The 27,015-nt window shown below is 44.7% G+C and overlaps 1 protein-coding gene across 1 annotated transcript in view; it reads left to right on the plus strand.

The window, feature by feature from the left end:
- The window catches only part of RNF13 (ring finger protein 13), a 370,693-nt gene that overhangs the window by 286,105 nt on the left and 57,573 nt on the right, over positions 1-27,015 (plus strand). Inside the window, exons 7-8 of the mRNA XM_038750328.1 lie at positions 11,209-11,314; positions 21,461-21,554. Of these exons, the coding sequence (XP_038606256.1) occupies positions 11,209-11,314; positions 21,461-21,554 (200 nt within the window). The remainder of the gene's footprint in view (positions 1-11,208; positions 11,315-21,460; positions 21,555-27,015) is intronic.

The raw sequence follows: 27,015 nt of genomic DNA on the forward strand, positions 1-27,015 counted from the left end.
TACCTCCTTCCCTTCCCCACAGCACCTGTATATATGTTTGTACATATTTATTACTCTATTTATTTATTTTACTTGTACATATCTATTCTATTTATTTTATTTTGTTAGTATGTTTGGTTTTGTTCTCTGTCTCCCCCTTCTAGACTGTGAGCCCACTGTTGGGTAGGGACTGTCTCTCTATGTTGCCAACTTGGACTTCCCAAGCGCTTAGTACAGTGCTCTGCACACAGTAAACGCTTAATAAATGCGATTGATTGATTGTACGCTTCCAAACGCTCAGCACAGTGTTCTGCACACAGTAAGGGCTCGGTAAATTTGATGGATTGATTGCGGGGGAGGGGTTGGGGTTGGAAGTGCCCCCTGTGTGCTTTTGTGGCAGAGAAATCTTGAACCCCGAGCCTGCGCATCCCCCCCCCCCCCCCCGCCCGCCTCCTCTCCCCTCCTGTGGGGTCCAAAGAGGTTTTGGGGTGTGGGGGACGGGGCAGTTTTCAAGTAGTGCGAAGCAAGGAGCCTGATGAGAAATGAAATGTTTCAAAAAACGAAGAATGTAAAAATCAGTCCTCTAGACTGTAGGCTCCTTGTAGACAGGGATCACGGGTACCAACTCTGTTCTTTTAGACTGTGAGCCCACTGTTGGGTAGGGACTGTCTCTATATGTTGCCAATTTGTACTTCCCAAGCGCTTAGTACAGTGCTCTGCACATAGTAAGCGCTCAATAAATACAATTGATGATGATTCATTCATTCAGTCGTATTTATTGAGCGCTGACTGTGTGCAGAGCACTGCACTAAGCGCTTGGAAGTCGGCAACAGATAGAGCCGGTCCCTACCCAGCAACGGGCTCACAGTCTAGAAGGGGGAGACAGACAACAAAATAAAACATGGAGACAGGTGTCAAAATCATCAGAACAAATAGAATTAAAGCTATGTGCATGTCATTAACAAAATAAATAGTAAATATGTGCAAGTAAGAGTAATAAATCTGTATAAATATATATATATATATGTATATATATATATAGGTGCTATGGGGAGGGGAAGGAGGTAGGGTTGGGGGATGGGGAGGAGGAGAGGAAAAAGGGGGCTCAGTCTGGGAAGGCCTTCTGGAGGAGGTGAGCTCTCAGTAGGGCTGTGCTTAGTCTAGTGCCCTACTCACATTAGAGAAGCAGCGTGGCTCAGTGGAAAGAGCACAGGCTTGGAGTCAGAGGTCATGGGTTCTAACCCCGGCTCCGCCACCTATCATCTGTGTGACTTTGGACAAGTCACTTAACTTCTCGGGGCCTCAGTTATCTCATCTGTAAAATGGGGATGAAGACTGTGAGCCCCACGTGGGACAACCTGATTACCTTGTATCTCCCCAGTGCTTAGAACAGCGCTTGGCACATAGTAAGCACTTAACAAATACCAAAATTATTATTATTATTATTATTATCATTAAGTGCCCAGCGCTTAGAACAGTGCTCAGTGCTTAGAACAGTTCTCAGCACTTAGAACAGTGCTTTGCACATAGTAAGCACTTAATAAATGCCATTAAAAAATGACGATTGATTGATTGATTGGCTATGCTTCTCCCCCTTTAGCCGGGCTTAAATTGGGCAGGATCTCAAGGGTTTCGCTGCCTTGGTGGAAGCAGAAAGAGCTGGAAAAACCCTTCAGAATAAGAATAATAGTGATAATAGTTGTGGTGCTTGTTAAACACTATGTTCCAGGCACTGTACTAAGCACTGGAGTAGATACAAGATGATCAGGCCCCGCCTGGGGCTCGCAGTCTAAGTCGGAGGGAGAACGGGTACTGAATCCCCATTTTACCATTGAGGAAAACACAGATAAGTCAAATGACTTGTCCAAGGACCTTAGGAGCTGGCAGATGGCAGAACCAGGATTGGAATCCAGGTCATTGGACTGTGAGCCCACCGTTGGGTAGGGACCGTCTCTATATGTTGCCAACTTGGACTTCCCAAGCGCTTAGTACAGTGCTCTGCACACAGTAAGCGCTCAATAAATACGGTTGATTGATTAGTACAGTGCTCCGCACACAGTAAGTGCTCAATAAATACGATTGAATGAACGAATGACTGTTAATGGTTCTTTCCACAAGGACTGACGGGGAAGGAGAAGAGTCAAGATCTTCGTACCCGGTTAAAGCCCCACTGGCAATATCGGATGCGCTCCCAGAAACTGAAAAACACACCAATTTTGGGAAGGGAGCTAGGTTGACAGGGATTTTGAAAAGCTTTTTTGTTTTCGCTCTGCTCATTAGCCTAGACATAAACACACCCTTCCGTAGGCGCTTTTCAGTAGCCTTTGGGTTAGGGAATCAATCGATCAATCGTATTTATTGAGCGCTTACTGTGTGCAGGTTAGGGAAGAAGTGTCTCTTGTGTTATTGTGATGATGATGATGGTGGCATTTGTTAAGCGCTTACTATGTGCAAAGCACTGCTGTAAGCGCTGGGGGGATACAAGGTGATCAGGTTGTCCCATGAGGGGCTCACAGTCTTCATCCCCATTTGACCGATGAGGTACCTGAGGCACAGAGAAGTTAAGTGGCTTGCCTAAGGTCACACAGCTGACAGGTGGCGGAGCAGGGATTTGAACCCATGACCTCTGCCTCCCAAACCCGCGCTCTTTCCACTGAGCCACGCTGCTTCTCTTCACTTCCTCTGCCTTCACAGTCTCCTCTTCGCTTCACTCTTTCCCTTTCGTCATCCCCTTTCTCCCTCCCTCTCCCTTTTCCCCACCTTCTTTCCCCCTACTTCTTCCCTCTCTCCCCGGGAAGCAGCGGGGCTCAGTGGAAAGAGCCCGGGCTTTGGAGTCAGAGGTCAGGGGTTCAAAAAAATCCCGGCCCCGCTACTCAATCAATCAATCAATTGTATTTATTGAGCACTTACTGTGTGCAGAGCACTGTACTAAGCGCTTGGGAAGTCCAAGTTGGCAACATAGAGAGACAGTCCCTACCCAACAGTGGGCTCACAGTCTAAAAGGGGGAGACAGAGAACAAAACCAAACATACTAACAAAATAAAATAAATAGAACAGATATGTACAAGTAAAATAAATACTCGTCAGCTGTGTGACTTGGGGAAAGTCACTTCACTTCTCTGGGCCTCAGTTCCCTCATCTGTAAAATGGGGATGAAGACTGGGAGCCCCCCGTGGGCCAACCTGGTCACCTTGTAACCTCCCCAGCGCTTAGAGCAGTGCTTTGCATGTAGTAAGCGCTTAATAAATGCCATCGTTATTATTATTATTATCCCTCTTTTCCCCCTCCCTCTCCCTATCTTGCCCCCCTCCCACAAAGCCCTGACCCTAGTGCACTGCCCAGATTCACCCCCACATAATAATAATCTTTTAGACTGTGAGCCCACTGTTGGGTAGGGACCGTCTCTGTATGTTGCCAATTTGTACTTCCCAAGCCCTTAGTACAGTGCTCTGCACATAGTAAGCGCTCAATAAATACGATTGATGATGATAATGGCATTTGTTAAGCGCTTACTATATGTGCAAAGCCCTCGAGGTGGGCTCCCCCAGCCACTATCACTCTGGCAGAAAGGAACTCTTACCGGAGAGGGAAGCAGTGTCGCCTAGCAAATAGAGCACGGACCCAGGAGCCAGGTTCTAATCCTGACCCCTGCCACTTGCCTGCTGTGTGACCTTGGGCAAGTCACCTCACTTCTCTGGGCTTCAGTTACCTCAGCTGCAACACGGGGATTCAATACCCCTTCTCCCTCCTACTTAGATGGTGAGCCCCGCGTGGGGCAGGGGCTATATTCAGCCTGATTAATTTGAATCAATTCCAGTGCTTAGAATAGCGCTTGACACATAGTAAGTGCTTAGCAAATACCATTTTGTTTTTAAAGTGTGTATATGTGTGTGTGTTGTGGAGTGGGGGCGAATTCAGGCCTCCTGAATTGTGCCACTCAACCTTGGTAGAAGGTTGAACAGAGAATTTATTCCTTGGTGCCTCTGCTTACCGCTCCGTACAGTGGGCTTCATGCTACTTATTGACCTGATGCTATTTTTTTTTTTTTTAAGCGAGAAATGTTCTGTAAAAACCAATGCCTTAGTGACAAGAGCACGGGCTTGGGAGTCAGAGGACGTGGGTTCTAATTCTGGCGCTGCCACTTGTCTGCTTTGTGATCTTTTAGACTGTGAGCCCACTGTTGGGTAGGGACTGTCTCTATATGTTGCCAATTTGTACTTCCCAAGCGCTTAGTACAGTGCTCTGCACATAGTAAGCGCTCAATAAATACGATTGATGATGATCTTGGGCAGGTCACTTTACTTCTCTGTGCCTCGGTTCCCTCGTCTGTAAAATAGGGATAAAGACAGTGAGCCCCAAGTGGGACAGGGACTGTGTCCAACCTTCTTACTTTGTGTCTGCCCCAGCACTTTGAATAGTGCTTAACACATAGTAAGCAGTTAACAAATACCATAATTAATATTATTTAAGGCCAAATGAAAAGTGTTTTAATAATGAAGACCTATGTGAGCCCCCGCCCCCACCCCCATGGGAAAACCTGATCACCTTGTAACTTTCCCAGCGCTTAGAAAAGTGCTTTGCACATAGTAAGCACTTAAGAAATGCTATTATTATTATTATTATTATTATGTTGTAGTAGGAGGAGGAGGATAGGTGGGACAACATGATTACCTTGTAACTTCCCCAGCGCTTAGAAAAGTGCTTTGCACATAGTAAGCACTTAATAAGTGCTATTATTATTATTATGTTGTAATGATGTAGTAGGAGGAGGAGGAGGAGAGGTGGGACAACATGATTACCTTGTAACTTCCCCAGCGCTTAGAAAACCGCTTTTGCACATAGTAAGCACTTAATAAATGCTATTATTATTATTATTATGTTGTAATGTAGTAGGAGGAGGAGGAGGAGAGGTGGGACAACCTGATCACCTTGTAACTTCTCCAGTGCTTAGAAAAGTGCTTTGCACATAGTAAGCACTTAATAAATGCTATTATTATTATTATTATTATTATTATTTTGTAATGTAGTAGTAGGAGGAGGAGGAGAGGTGGGACAACATGATTACCTTGTAACTTCCCCAGCGCTTAGAAAAGTACTTTTGCACATAGTAAGCACTTAATAAATGCTATTATTATTATTATGTTGTAATGTAGTAGTAGGAGGAGGAGAGGTGGGACAACCTGATCACCTTGTAACTTCTCCAGCGCTTAGAAAAGTGCTTTGCACATAGTAAGCACTTAATAAATGCTATTATTATTATTATTATTATGTTGTAATGTAGTAGTAGTAGGAGGAGGAGAGGTGGGACAACATGATTACCTTGTAACTTCCCCAGCGCTTAGAAAAGTACTTTTGCACATAGTAAGCACTTAATAAATGCTATTATTATTATTATGTTGTAATGTAGTAGGAGGAGGAGGAGAGGCGGGACAACATGATTACCTTGTAACTTCCCCAGTGCTTAGAAAACCGCTTTTGCACATAGTAAGCACTTAATAAATGCTATTATTATTATTATGTTGTAATGTAGTAGGAGGAGGAGGAGGAGGAGAGGAGGAATATTTATTCAGCACTAACTGTTCAGAGCACTGTACTAAGTGCTGGGAAAGAATACACAAGTGGGGATTGGGCTATTGGGATTTTAATTATTATGGTATTTGTTAAGCATTTACTCTGTGCCAGGCACTGTACTAAGCGCTGGCTGGTTTAGCAGTCTTTCAAAGTTGAGCATCAGGGCACCTGGTGACTTGTGAAGGCTGCTAGTACCCTTTTTCAGAATGATTTATTTAATGTACCTTCAGAGCCAGCCCTTTATTTCGGCGTTCATCATCGGTCAGTGGTGTCTCCCGAGCACTTCCTGTGTGCAGAGCGCTGTCCTAAGCGCTTGGGAGAGTACACCAGAACAGAGCTGGAAGTCACCTTCACGGTCTCTAGGGAACATCTGAGGAAAGTAGGTGGAGTGAATTTCTTCCATCCGCTGTTACACGATTCCCATCTCCTAGTTGACCGGCGTGGTCTGATAAGGGACCCGCTAATCACGTCCTAACCGGGAATTTGGGGTCTTGCGAGTCTCTTTCAAAAATGGGGTTCAAATACGATTGATTGATAGATTGAGTGATCTTTCAAAAATGGGGTTCAGATTAGGTCTAGGGAGGGCAGTCAGATATTCTGTTCCTCGGCCCCCTGCCTCATCTAGCTTCCTATTAAAGACCCAAGCGCTTAGTACAGTGCTTTGCACACAGGAAGTGCTCAATAAATACGATTGAATGAATGAATGGCCCCAAAGATGGGTTTGAACCGTTCTTACTCCGCAAAACGGCAGAGACCAGTATATGCGGGCCCAGCTAGGTCACCCGTCGAGGGGGTCAACTTGTGCTTCCCAAGCGCTTAGTGCAGTGCTCTGCACACAGTAAGCGCTCAATAAATGTGATTGATTGATTGATTGATTGATTGAGGTCCCAGAGCTATTCCGTTCCTCCCGTCCACTGCGCCCTCATCCCATCCACCTGTCTGTCATTCATTCATTCATTCAGTCGTATTTATGGGGCGCTTACTGTGTGCAGAGCACTGTACTAAGCGCTTGGGAAGTACAAATTGGGCAACTCGTAATATGCGCTTAGTACAGTGCTCTGCACACAAGTGCTCAATAAATACGATTGCATGAACACGCTGCCGGCTATGGGAGATCAGTGTGAAACAGTGGGGTTGCCTTGGTGCCACCCGTCTCCACTTCTCAGAAAAAATTCGGGTGCATTTCAATCAATCAGTCGTCCTTATTGAGCGCTTAATGTGTGCAGAGCACTGTACTAAGCGCTTGGGAAGTACAAGTTGGCAACGTATAGAGACAGTCCCTACCCAACAGTGGGCTCACAGTCTAAAAGATTTCCTGCCGACAGTAGTTGTATCTGAATCTCAGGGAACGTGACTCTGCTATCTTGAGCTCTCCCAGGTGCTTAGTACAGTGTCCGGCATACAGGAAGCGCTCAAGAAATGCCATCGATTGATTTATATCGTAGTCTTCGTCACTTTAGGGAAGCAGCATGGTTTCGTGGAAAGAGCAGAAAGAGCACGGGAGTCAGAGGATGTGGGTTCTCGTGCCAGCTCCGCCGCGTGTCTGCTGCATGACCTCGGGCAAGTCACTTCACTGTTCTGGCCTCAGTTATCTCAGCTGTAAAATGGGGATTAGGACTGCGAGCCCCATGTGGGACACGGACTGTGTTCAACCCGATGAGCTTGTATCTCCCCCAGCGCTTAGAACAGTGCTTGGGTAGGGACCGTCTCTCTATGTTGCCAGCTTGTACTTCCCAAGCGCTTAGTACAGTGCTCTGCACACAGTAAGCGCTCAATAAATACGATTGAATGAATGAATAATAAGTGCTTAACAAATACCATATGCTACTCATTGAGGATACAGCAGAAGTGTTAGACCCGGGACTTTGGTCAAGTCTTCCTGTTCTGCAACGTACCAGCATCACTGAGAGCCTGAGAGACTATCCGTTTAAGAGTTTATTCCTTCATCATTTCATTCATTTGTATTTATTGAGCGCTTACTGTGTGCCGAGCACTGTACTAAGCACTTGGGAGAGGACAATGTAACAAGAAACAGACACATTTCCTGCCGGATGACCCCATCCCTTAAGGCACACGGCCAAGCGATCGCAAGTAACCACTTAGAGAAGCAGCGTGGCACAGTGGAAAGAGCCAAGGCTTTGGAGTCAGAGGTCATGGGTTCGAATTCCGGCTCTGCCACTTGGCAGCTGTGGGCGAGTCACTTCACTTCTTTGTGCCTCAGTTCCCTCATCTGTAAAATGGGGATGAAGACTGTGAGCTCCCCTTGGGACAACCCGATCACCTTGTATCCCCCCCCCCAGCGCTTAGAACAGTGCTTTGCACATAGTAAGCGCTCTGCCCCTTGTCCCCCTCTTCATCCCCCGCATCTTACCTCCTTCCCTTCCCCACAGCACCTGTATATATGTATATATGTTCGCACATATTTATTCCTCTATTTATTTTACTTGTACATATCTATTCTATTTATTTTTATTTTGTTAGTATGCTTGGTTTTGTTCTCTGTCTCCCCCTTTTAGACTGTGAGCCCATTGTTGGGTAGGGACCGTCTCTCTATGTTGCCAACTTGGACTTCCCAAGCGCTCAGTACAGTGCTCTGCACGCAGTAAGCGCTCAATAAATACGATTGATTGATTGATTGATTGATTGATTAAGAAATGCCATCGTTATTATTATTAAGTAACGCTCACCCGCCTTGTGGAATCAGCCAGGTGCTTCGGACCGGCCGAACGGGAGGCTGAAGAAAACTGAAGCCAGGACCAAGGTCACGCTGCAAAGGACCAAAGACGTCCTTTGGCCACCTCAACCGTCTGTTTGCGAGGGAGGCCCCTGAGCAATGGGGCGCAGGGATGGAGTAGAAAAAGTGAATCAAGCAGGCTAACATGCCCTTGGGGTGGTTGCCAGATAACGTGGCAGTAGCATTCATTCATTCATTCATTCATTCAGTTGTATTTATTGAGCACTCACTGTGTGCAGAGCACTGTACTAAGCACTTGGGAAGTACAAGTCGGCAACATATAGGGGCGGTCCCTACCCAAAAACGGGCTCATAGTCTAGAAGGGGGGAGACAGACAACAAAACCAAACATGTGGTCAGGTGTCAAGTCATCAGAATAAATAGAAGTAAAGCTAAATGCACATCACTGACAAGATAAATAGAATAGTAAATATGTACAAGTAGAATAAATGAGGTAAAACAAATCTGTACAAACATATAGACAGGTGCTGTGGGGAGGGGAAGGAGGTAGGGCGGCGGGGATGGGGAGGGGGAGAGGAAAAAGCATGACATTAGGGGAAGCAGCGTGGCTCAATGGGAAGAGCATGGGCTTGGGATTCAGAGGTCATGGGTTCAAATCCTGGCTCCACCTATTGTCAGCTGTGTGACTTTGGGCAAGTCACTTAACTTTGCTGTGCCTCAGTTACCTCGTCTGTACAATGGGGATGAAGACTGTGAGCCCTACGTGGGGCAATCTGATCACCTTGTATCCTCCCCAGCCCTTAGAACAGTGCTTTGCACATAGCGCTTAACAAATGCCATCGTTGTTATTTTTATTACTAGGCTTCAGAGCAAACTGAAGGTCAGCCCTGTTGTACTCTCCCAAGCGTTTACTGCAGTGCTCTGCGCTTAGAAAGCACCCAGTAAATGCCATTGATGGATTGACTGATTGATGGTCTTTAGAGAGCGCTTAGTACAGTGCTCTGCACACAGTAAGCGCTCAGTAAATACAACTGAATGAATGAATGAATGAATGTAGTGCTATCCAACCTTCTTGGTGGCTCCGAGACCTAAACCCTCTTTCCCTCTGTGGCGCACACACATGCACACACACACACACACACATGCGCGTGTGACTCGTGAGCCCCTACATCACAGGCTGTACTCAACGTCAAAGGGCAAGAAAGGATCAAAATAATTAGTTTCTATTGAAAACTATTATTACCTCCTTTCTTCAATTATATCTGTCGATGTGGACCGAAAGACCAACTGATGACAGTAATGGAGAATAATGATATATTTAGCCTGTGCTTTCGCCTCTTTTTTCCTGGAACTATGATGCTGTATTTTTTCATGAATCAATACTTTTAATTAATTAATGTAAATAGGAATATCTTTAGGACCGTCAGGAACAGGTCTTTTTCGTACTTCTGCTCACGCAAGCAGAGTGCACACTGAATGGATTCCGGATTCTGTCCCTGGCTCGGGTCTCCTGCAAAGTGAAAGTCTACCCCGCATCCCCCAGCCTGTGTCTGCTCAAATAGCTGGCCGCTGGGATCGGGAATGGCAAGAGCCTTGTGGGTTCGAATCTTGGCTCCGCCACTTGTCTGCCGTGTGACCTTAGGCAAGTCACTTCACTTCTCTGGGCCCGTTACCCTCATCTGTAAAATGGGGATTAAGACCGCGACCCCCGACTTGGGACAGGGACTCTGTCCGACCCGCCTATCTTTTATCTCCCCCAGCACTTCAAACAGTGTGAGCCCACTGTTGGGTAGGGACTGTCCCTATATGTTGCCAATTTGTACTTCCCAAGCGCTTAGTACAGTGCTCTACACGCAGTAAGCGCTCAATAAATACGATTGATGATGATGATGATTATTATCCTGACTGGTGAGTGTGGATTCTGGGATCTGGGCTCGTCTCCAATAGCCTGGCTTAGGAGAAAGAGCGTGGGCCCGGGAGTCAGACGACAGAGATTCTCATCCCACTCCACTACTTCTCTGCCCTGTGTGACCTTGGGCAAGTCACTTAATTTCTCTGGTCCTCAGTTACCTCATCTGCAACATGGGGATTCTTTTCCTGTTTTCCCTCCCACTTGGACCGGGAGCTCCACGTGGGACAGGGACTGTGTCCGACCTAACTCGTATCTACCCCGACACGTAATACAGTGCGCTTAGCAAATATGATGATGATAGTAATAATAATAATAATCTCAGCTTTTCCCAGACTCGGAACAGCGTCCTGTGACTCCTGTTCTCTTTCCTTGTCCCAATCCCGCTTCACCACTCCCTGCCGATTCAGGTTCCTGTTGCTATATACTTCCCACCCTCTCTCCCTAATCCATCTCTGTCTGCTATGCCTCTCCCTCTTCCCAAACTGCCCCCATACTTCCCGCCCCACACCCATCTTCTCCCCCAACCCGAGCTCAGCCATTCATTTGGTTTTGTCTCCCCCTTTTAGACTGTGAGCCCACTGTTGGGTAGGGACTGTCTCTATATGTTGCCAATTTGTACATCCCAAGTGCTTAGTACAGTGCTCTGCACACAGTAAGCGCTCAATAAATACGATTGTGGATGATGATGATGATATGCTACCTGACCTGCCTATTCATTCAGTTCATTCAATCGTATTTACTAAGCGCTTACTCTGTGCAGAGCACTGTACTAAGCGCTTGGAAAGTCCAGTTCGGCAACATATAGGGACAGTCCCTATCCTCTGCATTTCCTCACCATGTTTGAGGTCGTTTCGGGGAAGACTGAAAACTGAGATTCTGTTTCTTTACGTGACTGAACCACAGGATAACCCAAAAATAATTTTGTTGTGTGTATGCACTGATGTCTAAACCGAGGACATGGATGCTTTCCTTGTAGTAGTGTTTTTTTCTTTTGTATTTATTTAATCATGCCGTGGCAAATGTTAATATATTGGTCTTCTTTTTCTCCCTAGGGGACACATCGTATTAGTCCCGGAATTCAGCCTTCCCCTGGAGTACTATCTAATCCCCTTCCTCATTATAGTGGGCATCTGTCTCATCTTGATTGTCATTTTCATGGTAAGTGCCTTTCTATGACATAACTTGCTTTTTATGGGTGGATCAAGATGGAGAGAGGATGTAAGCTCGTTGTAGACCGGGAACGTGTCTGCCAACCCTGTTTTATTTTACTCTCCCAAGTGCTTAGTTCAGTGCTCTGCACGCAGAAAGGGCTCAGTAAATACAATCGATTGGTTAATTAATGCAGTCCTCTCTGCTCTGAGAAAAGCCGAACCATCATCATCATCATCAATCATATTTATTGAGCGCTTACTGTGTGAAAAGCCGAACCATCATCATCATCATCAATCATATTTATTGAGTGCTTACTGTGTGCAGAGCACTGTACTAAGTGCTTGGGAAGTACATATAGAGCAACATATAGAGACAGTCCCTACCCAACAGTGGGTTCACAGTCTAAAAGGGGGAGACAGAGAACAAAACCAAACATCCTAACAAAATAAAATAGATAGAATAGATATGTACAAGTAAAATAGACAAATAAATAGAGTAATAAATAGAATCATCTGTTTGATTACTGTGTTTTGAAGGCTCTGTTGGGGCTTGGGGCTCTCTTCAGGGAGGAGCCTTCTGGGCATCACAAACACCTGACAAATCCCAAAGCATGCCCTAGGTTAGCCCTTCATTCCTCCGGTTTTCAGCAAAAGTTGCAAAAAGAATCTGTCGTACTCTCCCAAGAGCTTAATCCAGTGCTTTGCACACGAGAAGTGCTCAATAAATACAGGCGATAGACTGAATATGAAATGCAGAGGGAGAGTGCAGCCCAACGTTTATAATGCTAGGTGAGGATGCCCCATCAGCTTTTCATTCATTCATTTGTATTTATTGAGCTCTTACTGTGTGTGTCTCTATTTGTTGCTAAATTGTCCTTTCTAAAGCGCTTGGAAAGTACAATTCAGCAACAAATAGGGACAATCCCTGCCCAACAACTGGCTCACAGTCTAGAATAATGATGATAGCATTTATTAAGCACTTACTATGTGCAGAGCACTGTTCTAAGCATTGGGGAGGTTACAAAGTGATGAGGTGGTCCCACGGGGGGCTCACAGTCTTAATCCCCATTTTAAAGACGTGGTCACTGAGGCCCGGAGAAGTGAAGTGACTCGCCCAAAGCCACGCAGCTGACAAGTGGTGGAGCCGGGATTTGAACCCACGATCTCTGACTCCAAAGCCCGGGCTCTTTCCACTGAGCCACGCCGCTTCTCCTAGAAGTGGGGAGACGGACATCAAAACAAGTAAACAGGCTTCAATAGCATCAGTATTCATCAATAGCTTTTGTCTTGTTTCACTTTAAATCACAGGGAAACTTAGCAGTTTCTGCAAAGGAAAAGGTTCCTTCTCCGTGACCAACCTGGGGATTTTTCTCTCCGGTTGTATCATCTTACACTGTGTTATCTTCTCTGTCTCCTCTCTGAGTGTTCATCTGGATGCACGGATTGACCAGTCCAGCCCAATTCTCCTCTCCCTACATAGTCAGAGCCTGTATCTTGGAGTCTTCATTGCCCTTCTCAATCAATCAATCAGTGGTATTTATAGTAATAATAATAATGATGGTATTTAAGCGCTTACTATGTGCCAAGCACTGTTCTAAGCACTGGGGAAGATACAAGGTAATCAGGTTGTCCCACGAGGAGCTCACAGACTTAATCCACATTTTACAGACGAGGTAACTGAGGCCTAAAGAAGTTAAGTGCTCGCCCAAAGTCACACAGCTGATAAGTGGCAGTCAGGATTAGAACCCACAACCTCTGACTCACAAGCCCTTGCTCTTTCTACTAAGCCATACTGCTTCTCGACTGCTTATCTTCTAGACTGTAAGCTCCTTGTGGGCTGTCATAATGTACCCTCCCAAGTGCTTTGTATGGTGCTCTGCACAGAGTAAGAATAATGATATTTGTTAAGTACTTCCTATGTGCCAAGCACTATTCTAAGCACTTGGGGAGATACAGGGTTATCGGATTCTCCCACGTAGGGCTCACAGTCTTAATCCCCATTTTACAGATGAGGGAACTGAGGCGCAGAGAAGTGAAGTGACTTGCCCAAAGTCACACAGCTGATAAGTGGCGGAGCTGGGATTAGAAGCAGCATTAGAGAAGCAGCATTAGAGAAGCAGCATGGCTCAGTGGAAAGAGCCCGGGCTTTGGAGTCAGAGGTCATGGGTTCAAATCCCAGCTCCGCCAATTGTCAGCTGTGTGACTTTGGGCAAGTCACTTAACTTCTCTCTGCCTCAGTTCCCCCATCTGTAAAATGGAGACTAAGACTGTGAGCCCCCCATGGGACAACCTGATCACCTTGTATCCCCCCAGCGCTTAGAACAGTGCTTTGCACATAGTAAGCGCTTTACAAGTGCCATCATTATTATTATTATTTATTATTAAAACCCATGACCCCTGGCTCCCAATCCCGACTCTTTCCACTATCAATCAATCAATCGTATTTATTGAGCGCTTACTTTGTGCACAGCACTGTACTAAGCGCTTGGGAAGTACAAGTTGGCAACATATAGAGACGGTCCCTACCCACCAGTGGGCTCACAGTCTAGAAGGGGGAGACAGAGAACAAAACAAAACATATTAACAAAATAAAATAAATAGAATAGCTGCTTCGCTAAATAAATACCATTGATTGATTGATTAAGTGGCCGACTGTGTGCAGAGCCCAGAGTAAGCGCTGAACAAGTAGCATAATTATAATGCTAATAAGTGATTATAATTTCAAATCACACGGCATTTGCTTACCAACCAACCTCGGTTCCCCTTCCATCTGCCCCGAAGGGCAGTGTTTCTCTAGAAGTGCCCCCTTCTTTGTAGCAGAAGGTCTAGGGAGTAGGATTGCTTTCTCAGAAAAAAGAAAACGAACACTGGGACAATAAGCCTACCCTGGTAGAGAACCAGAATTGGGCCTTTATTGCTGCTAATTAAAGACAGCCTATTTGCAATTAAATAAATGGACAAAGAGGATTGGAGTCAGTGATGTTCTCTGTCTCCCCCTTTTAGACTGTGAGCCCACTGTTGGGTAGGGACTGTCTCTATGTGATGCCAATTTGTACTTCCCAAGCGCTTAGTACAGTGCTCTGCACATAGTAAGCGCTCAATAAATACGATTGATTGATTGATTGATGTTGTCTCAAAAATCAATCAATCAATCAATCGTATTTATTAAGCGCTTACTGTGTGCAGAGCACTGTACTAAGCACTTGAGAAGTACAAGTTGGCAACATATAGAGACAGTCCCTACCCAGCAGTGGGCTCACAGTCTGAAAGGGGGAGACAGACCAAACATACTAACAAAATAAAATAAATAGAATAGATATGTACAAGTAAAATAAATAAATAAATAGAGTAATAAATATGTACAAACTTATATACCTATAATACAGGTGCAGTGGGGAAGGGAAGGAGGTAAGATGGGGGGGATGGAAAGGGGGACGAGGAGGAGAGGAAGGAAGGGGCTCAGTGTGGGAAGGCCTCCTGGAGGAGGCGAGCTCTCAGTAGGGCCTTTAAGGACGGAAAAATGATATGTGCCTCTCCTAGTAAGCTACAGTTTAATTACCGTTGACATGCTGCAGGCTTCGTGGCTTAGTGGAAAGACCACAGGCTTGGGAGTCAGAGTATGTGGGTTCTAATCCCGGCTCTGCCACTTGTCTGCTGAGTGACCTTGAGCGAGCCACGTAACTTCTCTGTGCCTCAGCTATCCCATCTGTAAAATGGGGATTAAGACCGTGAGCCCCAAGTGGGACAACCTGATTACCTTGTATCTCCCCCAGCGTTTAGAACACTGCTTGGCACATAATAAGAGCTTAACAAATACCATTATTATTATGATCGTCAACTGTGAGCCCACTGTTGGGTAGGAACTGTCTCTATATGTTGCCAACTTGTACTTCCCAAGCGCTTACTACAGTGCTCTGCACACAATAAGCGCTCAATAGATATGATTGATTGATTGATTATTATCATTATTATTATTTGAGAGCTAACTACTCTGCTTGACCTTTTTTCTCTTTCTCAAAAAAGTCCTACTTATGGGAAGAAGAGCTCTTCATAGAGAGAAGTTAAAGTTATGTATATATCTATATACATCTGTTATTTATTTATTTATCTATCGCTTTATTGATTTATATTGATGTCTGTCTCCCCCTCTAGACTGTGAGCTCGTTGTGGGCAGGAATGTGTCCATTGTTATATTGTACTCTCCCAAGCAGTATATGTGTGTGTGTGTGTGTGTGTGTGTGTGTGTACACATATATATACATACATATACATATATACACACACATACATACATATATACACACACATATATACATACACACATATATTTATTATTTGTACATATTTATTCCATTTACTTTATTTTGTTAATATGGTTTGCTCTGTTCTCTGTCTCCCCCTTCTAGACTGTGAGCCCACTCTTGGGTAGGGACCATCTCTAGATGTTGCCAACTTGTACTTCCCAAGCGCTTAGTACAGTGCTCTGCACACAGTAAGCACTCAATAAATATGATTGAATGAATGAATGAATGAATATATATGTAGTAGTGATATATATATATATATACTTATAGTCATAATTGTAATGGTAATTGTTCAACACTCAATATGTGCCAGGCACTTTACTAAGTGCCGGAGAAGAAAAAAAAATGATCAGGTTTCATACAGACCCCGTCCCTCATCACAGTCTTAATCCTCATTTTACAGATGAGGGAATTGAGGCACAGAGAAGTTGTGACTTGCCCCTGGCCACACAGCAGATAAGTGAGAGCTGGGATTGAGAAGCAGCGTGGCTCAGTGGAAAGAGCATGGGCTTCGGAGTCAGAGGTCATGGGTTCAAGTCCCAGCTCCACCACATGTTTGCTGTGTGGTCTTGGGCAAGTCACTTAACTTCTCTAGCCTCAGTTACCTCATCTGTAAAATGGGGATTAAGACTGTGAGCCCCACGTGGGACAACCTTGATTACCTTGTATCCCCCCAGTGCTTAGAACAGTGTTTTGCACATAGTAAGCGCTTAACAAATGCCATTATTATTATTATTATTAGAACCCATGACCTTCTGACTCTCTTTCCATTGGGCCATGCTGCTTCTCAAGTTAAAGCTCGTCTTAGCTGCTAGGGAGTGTACAAGAAGAGTTCTTTCCAGCCAGGAATTTACAACGTAATAATAATAATAATGTTGGCATTTGTTAAGTGCTTACTATGTGCAAAGCACTGTTCTAAGCGCTGGGGGGATACAAAGTGATCAGGTTGTCCCACGTGGGGCTCACAGTCTTCATCCCCATTTTACAGATGAGGGAACTGAGGTGCAGAGAAGTTAAGTGACTTGCCCAAGTTCACACAGCAGACATGTGGCGGAGCCGGGATTGGGGTGAGGTCACCCTCACATTATATTATATTATATATTATATATACATGTATATATAATATATATATATATACATTATATTATATTATAATATGAGGTCACCCTCATATTAACACCCTCAACGTAATGGGGTGAGGTCAGCAGTCCTAAATTGTATGCATTCATTGAGAGCTGGAGGAAAAATACAAGTGCTACTAGAAAGAGGGTAGAAAAATGAATATATGATTAAAAAAGTGAATAATAAGTAGAGTGGGTACGTTGATGAGAACCTTACCTAGCGATAAGGACTGTCTCTATATGTTGCCAACTTGTACTTCCCAAGCGCTTAGTACAGTGCTCTGCACACAGTAAGCGCTCAATAAATACGATTGATTGATTGATTGATTGGTGATTGCCTATGGATGTTAAGGGTGGCACTGGCTTGGCTGGGCATTGAGTTCTCTGTGCGAGCTCCACGTTTGCTTTCCTTCCCTCTCCCAATTCTCGGGTTTGAGCGGGGAAGTTCATTCTTTTTCCAAGCTAGTTTTATGCCTCACTGTAAATCCAACAAATTCAGGAAACACCTACCTAATATTTACATTCTAATCAGTGGGAAGTAGGTGGGGGTGGTTTTAAGGTATTAAGTTTTGGAGGAACACCAGTCATAAAATGATCAGTATGAGTTATAGTCTCAGGTTTGGAATATCCACCCCCCCCACCCCCCCCCGCCACATTCAAACTGAAAAGCAGCATGACTTAGTGGTTAGAGCATGGGCCCAGGAGTCCGAAGGACCTGGGTTCTAATCCTGGCTCTGCCACTTGTCTGCTGCGTGGCCTTGAGCAAGTCACTTACCTTCTCAGTGCCTCGGTAACCTCATCTGTAAAATGGGATTTAAGTCTGTGAGGCCCATGAGGGACAAGGACTGTGTCCATCTGATTAGCTTGAATCTACCCTCAGCACTTAGTACAGTGCCTGGCACGTAGTAAGCACTTAACAAATCCCATTTGTTTTTTAAAAGCTTAAAACTGTGTAGAATTTAAAAAGTCAGTCTGATTTACCTTCATAATAATAATAATAATGGCATTTGTTAAGTGCTTACTATGTGCGAAGCACTGTTCTAAGCACTAAGGGTTGTCTCACCTGGGGCTCACAGTCTTAATCCCCATTTTACAGATGAGGTAACCAAGGCTCAGAGAAGTGAAGTGACTTGCCCAAAGTCACACAGCTGATAAGGGGCAGAGCCGGGATTCGAACCCATGACCCCTGAGTCCCAAGCCTGGGCTATTTCCACTGAGCCACGCTGCTTCTAATAGCTGCACATGAACCAACCTTAACTGCCGGAGTTTACCCTAAAGGCATCGCCTCCAGAAAGTGTTCAGACTCTTCACCCCCAATTTGCAAAGACTGGGATTTAGCGTTGGTGGGGCAAGCAGTCAGTCAGGCAATTGTATTTATTGAGCGCTTACCGTGTGCCGAGCACTGTACTAAGCGCTTGGGCGAGGACAATATAACAGACACATTCCCTTCCCAAATTGAGCGTACAGTCCAGAGGAGGGAGGAGGGAGGGAGGCCCAGGGGAAAGGGAAAGCCTGAGTTCAGAAATTTTTTTTTTAAATGGTATCTGCCAAGCACTTACTATGTACCAATCAATCAATCAATCAATCGTATTTATTGAGCGCTTACTGTGTGCAGAGCACTGTACTAAGCGCTTGGGAAGTCCAAGTTGGCAACGTATAGAGACAGTCCCTACCCAACAGCGGGCTCACAGTCTAAAAGGGGGAGACAGAGAACAAAACCAAATGTACTAACAAAATAAAATAAATAGAATAGATATGTACAAGTAAAATAAATAAATAAATAGAGTAATAAATATGTACAAGCATATATACAGGTGCTGTGGGGCACTGTACTAAATGCAGACTAATCATCATCATCATCAATCGTATTTATTGAGCGCTTACTGTGTGCAGAGCACTGTACTAAGTGCTTGGGAAGTACAAGTTGGCAACATATAGGGACAGTCCCTACCCAACAGTGGGCTCACAGTCTAAAAGGGGGAGACAGAGAACAAAACCAATCAATCAATCAATCAATCAATCGTATTTATTGAGCACTTACTGTGTGCAGAGCACTGTACTAAGTGCTTGGGAAGTACAAGTTGGCAACATATAGAAACAGTCCCTACCCAACAGTGGGCTCACAGTCTAAAACGGGGAGACAGAGAACAAAACCAAATATACTAACAAAATAAAATAAATAGAATAGATATGTACAAGTAAAATAAATAAATAAATAGAGTAATAAATATGTACAAGCATATATACAGGTGCTGTGGGGCACTGTACTAAATGCAGACTAATCATCATCATCATCAATAGTATTTATTGAGTGCTTACTGTGTGCAGAACACTGTACTAAGCGCTTGGGAAGTACAAGTTGGCAACATATAGAGCCAGTCCCTACCCAACAGTGGGCTCACAGTCTAAAAGGGGGAGACAGAGAACAAAACCAAACATACTAACAAAATAAAATAAATAGAATAGATATGTACAAGTAAAATAAATAAATAAATAGAGTAATAAATATGTACAAGCATATATACAGGTGCTGTGGGGCACTGTACTAAATGCAGACTAATCAGATGGGGCACTTTCCATGTCCTTCATGGGATCATAGTCATTCATTCATTCATTCAATCGTATTTATTGAGCGCTTACTGTGTGCAGAGCACTGTACTAAGTGCTTGGGAAGTCCGAGTTGGCAACATATAGAGATGGTCCCTACCCAACAGCGGGCTCACAGTCTAGAAGGGGGAGACAGACAACAAAACAAAACATATTAACAAAATAAAATAAATAGAATAAATATGTACAAATAAAATAAATTCAAATAGACTAATAAATTCATTCAATCATATTTATTGAGCGCTTACTGTGTGCAGAGCACTGTACTAAACGCTTTGGAAGTACAAGTTGGCAACATATAGAGACAGTCCCTACCCAACGGTGGGCTCACAGTCTAGAAGGGGAAGACAGAGAACAAAACATATTAACAAAATAAAATGAATAAATAAATAGAGTAATAAATACATACAAACATATATACAGGTGCTGTGGGGAGGGGAAGGAGGTAGGGTGGGGGGGATGGAGAGTGGGAGGAGGGGGAGAGGAAGGAGGGGGCTGAGTGTGGGAAGGCCTCCTGGAGGAGGTGAGCTCTCAGTAGGGCTTTGAAGGGAGGAAGAGAGCTAGCTTAATCCTCATGTTTTAGAGAGGAGATAACTGAGGCCCAGAGAAAGGAAGTGACTCTGCCAGGGTCACACAGCAGATGAGTGATGGAGCCAGGATTAGAATCCAGGTCCTCTGACTCCTTTAGGCCCATGCTGTAGCCACTGGGCCACATTGCTTATTGAGGAGCAGCGTGGCTCCGTGGAAAGAGCCCGGGCTTTGGAGTCAGAGGTCATGGGTTCAAATCCCGGCTCCGCCAACTGTCAGCTGTGTGACTTCGGGCGAGCCACTTCACTTCTCTGGGCCTCAGTCACCTCATCTGTAAAATGGGGATGAAGACTGTGAGCCCCCCGTGGGACAACCTGATCACCTTGTAACCTCCCCAGCGCTTAGAACAGTGCTTTGCACATAATAAGCGCTTAATAAATGCCATTATTATTATTATTATTATCATTATTATTATTATTATTATTATTATTGCTTCATGCTCCTTAGGCTTGACTTCCCAAGCATTCATCAGAGATGGCTCCCTCAGTCCTAGCTATACTCTCCAGCCAATGCTTTGCGCCCTTGCTTCTTTTTTTAGTAGCCAGGAGCTGTGGAGTCGGGGAAGGAAAATTCCAGAACCCAGCCTAGTTGAGCGGGCACGCCTAGGAGGGATAGGTATGGCGCTATATAGGTGAAGACATAGGGTCGGGTGTAGTATTCCTGCTTCCTTCTTCTCCCCCGTCCGAGGTATTCTCCTCCTCTGGCCAGCCGCCCTCTGGGTTCTGTTACTGTCATAGTAATAATAATGATAATAATGGCATTTATTAAGCGCTTACTACCTGCAAAGCGCTGGTCTAACCTGTGTCTTGGTACAGCAGACCGCCCAAGTTTCAGGGGTGCAAGATATTCCTGGCTTCCAGGTTTGGCCATAATCCATTTTTTTTTGTTTGTTTGTTTTGTTTTAATGGTATTTGTTAAGCGCTCACTATGTGCCAGGCACTGTACTAAGCACTGGGGTAGATACAAGATAATCCAGATGGCTACGGTCCATGTCCGCAGGGGGGGCTCATAGCCTTAATCCCCATTTTACGGAGGAGGTAACTGAGGCCCGGAGAAATGGAGTGACTTGCCCAAGGTGACACGGCAGGCAAGTGGTGGAGCTGGAATTAGAACCCAGGACCTCTGACTCCCGGGCCCAGGCTCTTTCCAACTTGGACCTCCCAAGCGCTTAGTACAGTGCTCTGCACACAGTAAGCGCTCGATAAATACGATTGATTGATTGATTGATGTCCACCAAGCCATGCTGTTATTCTGAAGAGGTCCTTTAAAGATGCCTTTTAAAGATGTGGTAAACAAGGTTTGCTTGCATGGCAAGGTCAGATGTGTACATGTAAAGGGTAATTTATTAAGAACCAATCCATTATTAAATGCCTGTTAATCACTTCGCCTGGGGGTATTAATGTCAATATACATCTTGTCTTGGTTTGCAGAACCTGCCCGGAAAAATAAAATCTCTGGCTATTTTAATGTTTCGGTTTTTTTACCCACACAAAATTAATTAGCTGCATTCTGTTTCTACTTTGTCATTTGTAGATCACAAAATTTGTTCAGGATAGACACAGAGCCAGAAGAAATCGGCTTCGTAAAGATCAACTGAAGAAACTCCCCATACATAAATTTAAGAAAGGTAAGGAAACATTTTTGCCTCTCCAAGTACTCCTATTCAGTTGAATTTAACTGCATACCACCCATAACCAAGTGGGATTTAGCAGCAGATATTTGTCTTGGTGAAAAACGGTTTGTTGACGAGGTTGGAGGCGGTTTAGGAGGGAAGTTCAACAAAAATACCATTTTTCTAAGCATTGAAAGGGGTTTTCAGCAATCTGGGAATCTGTCTCCGAAGAAGATTATAAATTATTTATATTAATGTCTGTCTCCCCCTCTAGACTGTAAGCTCATTGTGGACAGGGAACGTGTCTGCCAACTCTGTTGTATTGTACTCTCCCAATCAATCAATCAATCAGTCGTATTTATTGAGCGCTTACTGTGTGCAGAGCACTGTACTAAGCACTTGGGAAGTACAAATTGGCAACATTAGAGACAGTCCCTACCCAACAGTGGGCTCACATTACAGTGCTTTGCACTGAATCAATCAATCAATCAATCAATCAATCGTATTTATTGAGCGCTTACTATGTGCAGAGCACTGTACTAAGCTCTTGGGAAGTACAAATTGGCAACACATAGAGACAGTCCCTACCTAACATTGGGCTCACAGTCTAAAAGGGGGAGACAGAGAACTCACTAAATTCATTCATTCAATCATATATATTGAGCGCTTACTGTGTGCAGAGCACTGTACTAAGCGCTTGGGAAGTACAAGTTGGCAACATATAAAGATGGTCCCTACCCAACAACGGGCTCACAGTCTAGAAGTGGGAGACAGACAACGAAACAAAACATGTTGACAGGTGACAAAACATGTAGACAGGTGTCTACATACCATTGAATGACTGATTGGAAGAGCAAATCAGTGCTTTAAGAGGTTTGGGTTTAGTCATTCAAGTTTTGTTTTGATTTTTGAAATGTTTGACGGAAAATGTGCTCATAGAAGGTGATAAGTCCCCACCTCGGTGCTCTCTTTTCGGTGACATCTTCTCATAAAATCCTGAGGAAATAGGAAACCGTCCTCCTGCAGGACACCCTTCACCTGGTGCCCCCGGAAATAAAGGCCACCAATCAATCAATGGTATTTATTGAGCACTTACTGTGTGCAGAGCACTATACTAAGCGCTTGGGAGAGTCCAAGATTTGGTAGGCACGTTCCCTGCCCACAAGGTTACAGTCTGGAGTGGGAGACAGACATCGGTATAAATAAATAAATTGAGGGCAAGTCTGTAACTGCCGTGTGTGGTGTGAGAAAAGGGAGCAAATCAGGGTGGTGCAGAAGGGAGTGGGAGAAGAGGAAAGGAAGGCTCAATCAGGGAAGGCCTCTTGGAGGAGATGTGCTCTGAAGATGGAGAGAGTGAATGTCCGTCGGATATGAAGAGGGAGGGCGCTCCGGCGAGAGGTCGGCGGCGAGATCGAGGTACATTCATTCAGTTCATTCAGTTGTATTTATTGAGCGCTTACTGTGTGCAGAGCACTGTACTAAGTGCTTGGGAAGTCCAAGTCGGCAACATATAGAGGCGGTCCCTACCCGACAACAGGCTCACAGTCTAGAAGGGGGAGACAGGCAACGAAACAAAACACGGAGACGGGTGTGTGACAACGAGGAGTGGTAGGGGGATAGCCAAGGCCACCAGAAATTCCTGCAGGGTCACTGCTGGATGCTGGCTCAGTTTGGAAAGCCCCAGGTAGCGACATAGACCTGTAAATGGGGATTTAGACTGTGAGCCCCCCGTGGGACGACTTGATCACCTCGTAACCTCCCCAGCGCTTAGAACAGTGCTTTGCACATAGTAAGCGCTTATTAAATGCCATCATTATTATTATTATTATGGGTTCAAATCCCGACTCCTCCAATTGCCAGCTGTTTGACTTTGGGCGAGTCACTTCTCTGTGCCTCAGTTACCTCACCTGTAAAATGGGGATTTAGACTGTGAGCCCCCCGTGGGACGACTTGATCTCCTTGTAACCTCCCCAGCGCTTAGAACAGTGCTTTGCACATAGTAAGCGCTTAATAAATGCCATCATTATTATTATTATGGGTTCAAATCCCGACTCCTCCAATTGCCAGCTGTTTGACTTTGGGCGAGTCACTTCTCTGTGCCTCAGTTACCTCACCTGTAAAATGGGGATTTAGACTGTGAGCCCCCCGTGGGACGACTTGATCTCCTTGTAACCTCCCCAGCGCTTAGAACAGCGCTTTGCACATAGTAAGCGCTTAATAAATGCCATCATTATTATTATTATGAGTTCAAATCCCAACTCCTCCAATTGTCAGCTGTTTGACTTTGGGCGAGTCACTTCTCTGTGCCTCAGTTACCTCACCTGTAAAATGGGGATTTAGACTGTGAGCCCCCTGTGGGACGACTTGATCACCTTGTAACCTCCCCAGCGCTTAGAACAGTGCTTTGCACATAGTAAGCGCTTATTAAATGCCATCATTATTATGGGTTCATATCCCAACTCCTCCAATTGTCAGCTGTTTGACTTTGGGCAAGTCACTTCTCTGTGCCTCAGTTCCCTCATCTGTAAAGTGGGGATGAAGACTGTGAGCCCCCCGTGGGACAACCTGATCACCTTGGAACCTCCCCAGTGCTTAGAACAGTGCTTTGCACATAGTAAGCGCTTAATAAATGCCTTATTATTATTATTATGTGCCTTTCATTCATTCATTCATTCAGTTGTATTTACTGAGCATTTACTGTTTGCAGTGCAGTGTACTAAGCGCTTGGGACAGAGGGTAGGTTGGCATTAGAGGAATCAGATTTGCCAGAGGAGGAGGGACTATGGATTGGTGGGTTTGTTACTCAAGTTCCCTTTCGATGTGGCATTGTGGTGTCGGTTTCACCCCTCCTCTTCCTCCCCTCAAACCCCTGAAGCGGCCCCACTCTCCCCACTCCGCCGCTTTGGCCGCGGGAGGCCCGGCAGCTCCCCGAACCAGCCGTGCTGGGGCTGACCACTTAGTACAGTGCCAAGCGCTTAGTACAGTGCTCTGCACATAGTAAGCGCTCAATAAATACGATCGATGATGATGACCCATTCCTATCCCTGATCTCCCAAAGGTCATGGGGAGAAGAAGCTCACTGGAGACAGGGAACGCGTGTACCAACTCTGTTGTACCGTACTCTCTCCAGCGCTTTGTAGAATTCTCTGTACACAGTAAGTGCTCAAGAAATACGATTGATTGATTGATTGATCGGTTGACTGATTGAAGAAGACAGCTCCAAGCTACCAGGAGAGGAGCTGTCAGGCGTCCAGTGCCCAGGGTGGAAGCTCGCCCTTATTCCGCACCTTGGCGAGGCCTGAGCGATTCGAGACCCCCGTTGTTCAGAGGAGAAACGTGGACACGGCCTGGGGCTGGGAAATTTAAAATGCTGGCGAGGGGCAGAGATGCGGGAGTCAAATCAATCAATCAATCGTATTTATTGAGCGCTTACTGTGTGCAGAGCACTGGACTAAGCACTTGGGAAGTCCAAGTTGGCAACATCTAGAGACGGTCCCTACCCAACTGCGGGCTCACAGTCTTGAAGGGGGAGACAGGGAACAAAACCAAACATACTAACAAAATAAAATAAATAGAATAGATATGTACCACCCATTACCCATGGGAAGCAGCGTGGCCAGGAGAAAGAACACAGATCTGGAGGTCGGAGGACCTGGGTTCAAGTCCCAGCTCCCACCACTTGCCTGCCGGGTGACCTTGGGCGAGTCACTTCACTTCTCTGAGCCTCAGTTACCTCATCGGGATTAAATCCTACTCCCTCCATGTGAGCCCCATGTGGGACTGGGACTGTGTCCAACGTGATTATTTTGTCTGCCTTAGTGCTCAGTACAGTAGATGGCAAATAGTAAGCACTTCACAAGTATTAGCATCATCATTATCTTTGCCCTCCACACAGTAGTTAATAATGATGGTATTTGTTCTTCATGAGCCTCACTATCAGATTTGAGGTTATAATACAATTTCAGTGAATGTAAATTTTGTTGGAGGAGATATATATGTTGCCAGCTTGTACTTCCCAAGCACTTAGTACAGTGCTCTGCACACAGTAAGCGCTCAATAAATGCGATTGAATGAATGAATGAATGAATATCTTCTCTGTCAGATCTTCTAATAGCAGTGAAATCCACAAATTGTTGGATTGCATAAGCCCTAAAATAATGCACTTATGACTAATTTCATTAGGAAGCTTTGATTATCCCTTTAATACATACAGGCCAAGGTGAATGAAGTTTCAGAGTATATTTAGTAATAATTCCTTTTTACTCAATCCATCAATAGTATTTATTGAGCGCTTACTGTGTGCAGAGCACTGTACTAAGCGCTTGGGAAGTACAAGTTGGCAACATATAGAGACGGTCCCTACCCAACAGTGGGCTCACAGTCTAAAAGGGGGAGACAGAGAACAAAACCAAACATACTAACAAAATAAAATAAATAGAATAGATATGTACAAGTCAAATAAATAAATAGAGTAATAAATATGTACAAACATATATACATATATACAGGTATATACATTTTTACAGGTATATAGTTTTTAAATTCTTTGTGAAGAATGGCAGTAGCATACACCACAGAGTTCTTCCCTGGCGTTCTTCACCGGGGTTTGAAGAGGAAAATTTTTCTTCACGTTGTAGAACTGTGAATATCTAGTAGGAAAACCAAAATCAAATGTTAGAATAGTAAACAGTATTCTGAGACTCTAAAACTGATTCTCTTTAAAATATACATTAAGATTACCAGTTCTGGCATGATGTCCCTGTGAGCGGAAGTCACTGCAACAATATTGGGTTGTTGTTTTTTTGATGGTATTTGTTAAGCACTTACTACGTGCCAAGCACTGTTCTAAGCAGGAGGTTACGGGAGTACTATAAAACTTTCCTACCGTTCGAGAGCCAGGCAGTAATGAATAAGGTAAGTATCTTGAAATCCTCATTCTTCTCCGTTCTGAAATAAAACACAGGAAATGCTTGAAGGAAAAACCCAAGGTATTAAAAGCGATCCTTTGTAAAAGAGGGAAAATCAATCAATCCATCGTATTTATTGAGCGCTTACTGTGTGCAGAGCAAAATGGGGCCATTTGAAAGTTAGAGTGGTCCAACTTTCTCCATCTGTTGTCAGCCCTTCCTTCCCCTCCTTTATCTTTAGCTGCTCTCATCCACAGAACTCATTTTTTAAAAATAGCAATTAAGCACTGATTATGTGCCAAGCACTGTACTCAGGGCTGGAGCAGATCTGTTTGGGTACAGTCCATGCCCCATATGGGGCTCACAATCTTAAATCCCCATTTTACAGATAAGGTAACTGAGGCACAGATCATTGAAGTGACTTGCCCTGGTCACACAGCAGACGAGCGGCAGAGCGGGATTAGAACCCCGGGCCTTCCGATTCCCGGGCCCGTGGTCTACCCACTAGGCCGTGCTGCTTCTCCGTTCGTTTTGACTACTATTCAGAATGAATACTATTAGAGAAGCAG

The sequence above is a fragment of the Tachyglossus aculeatus genome, chromosome 1 (genome assembly GCF_015852505.1).
Source record: "Tachyglossus aculeatus isolate mTacAcu1 chromosome 1, mTacAcu1.pri, whole genome shotgun sequence".
Taxonomy (NCBI): domain Eukaryota; kingdom Metazoa; phylum Chordata; class Mammalia; order Monotremata; family Tachyglossidae; genus Tachyglossus; species Tachyglossus aculeatus.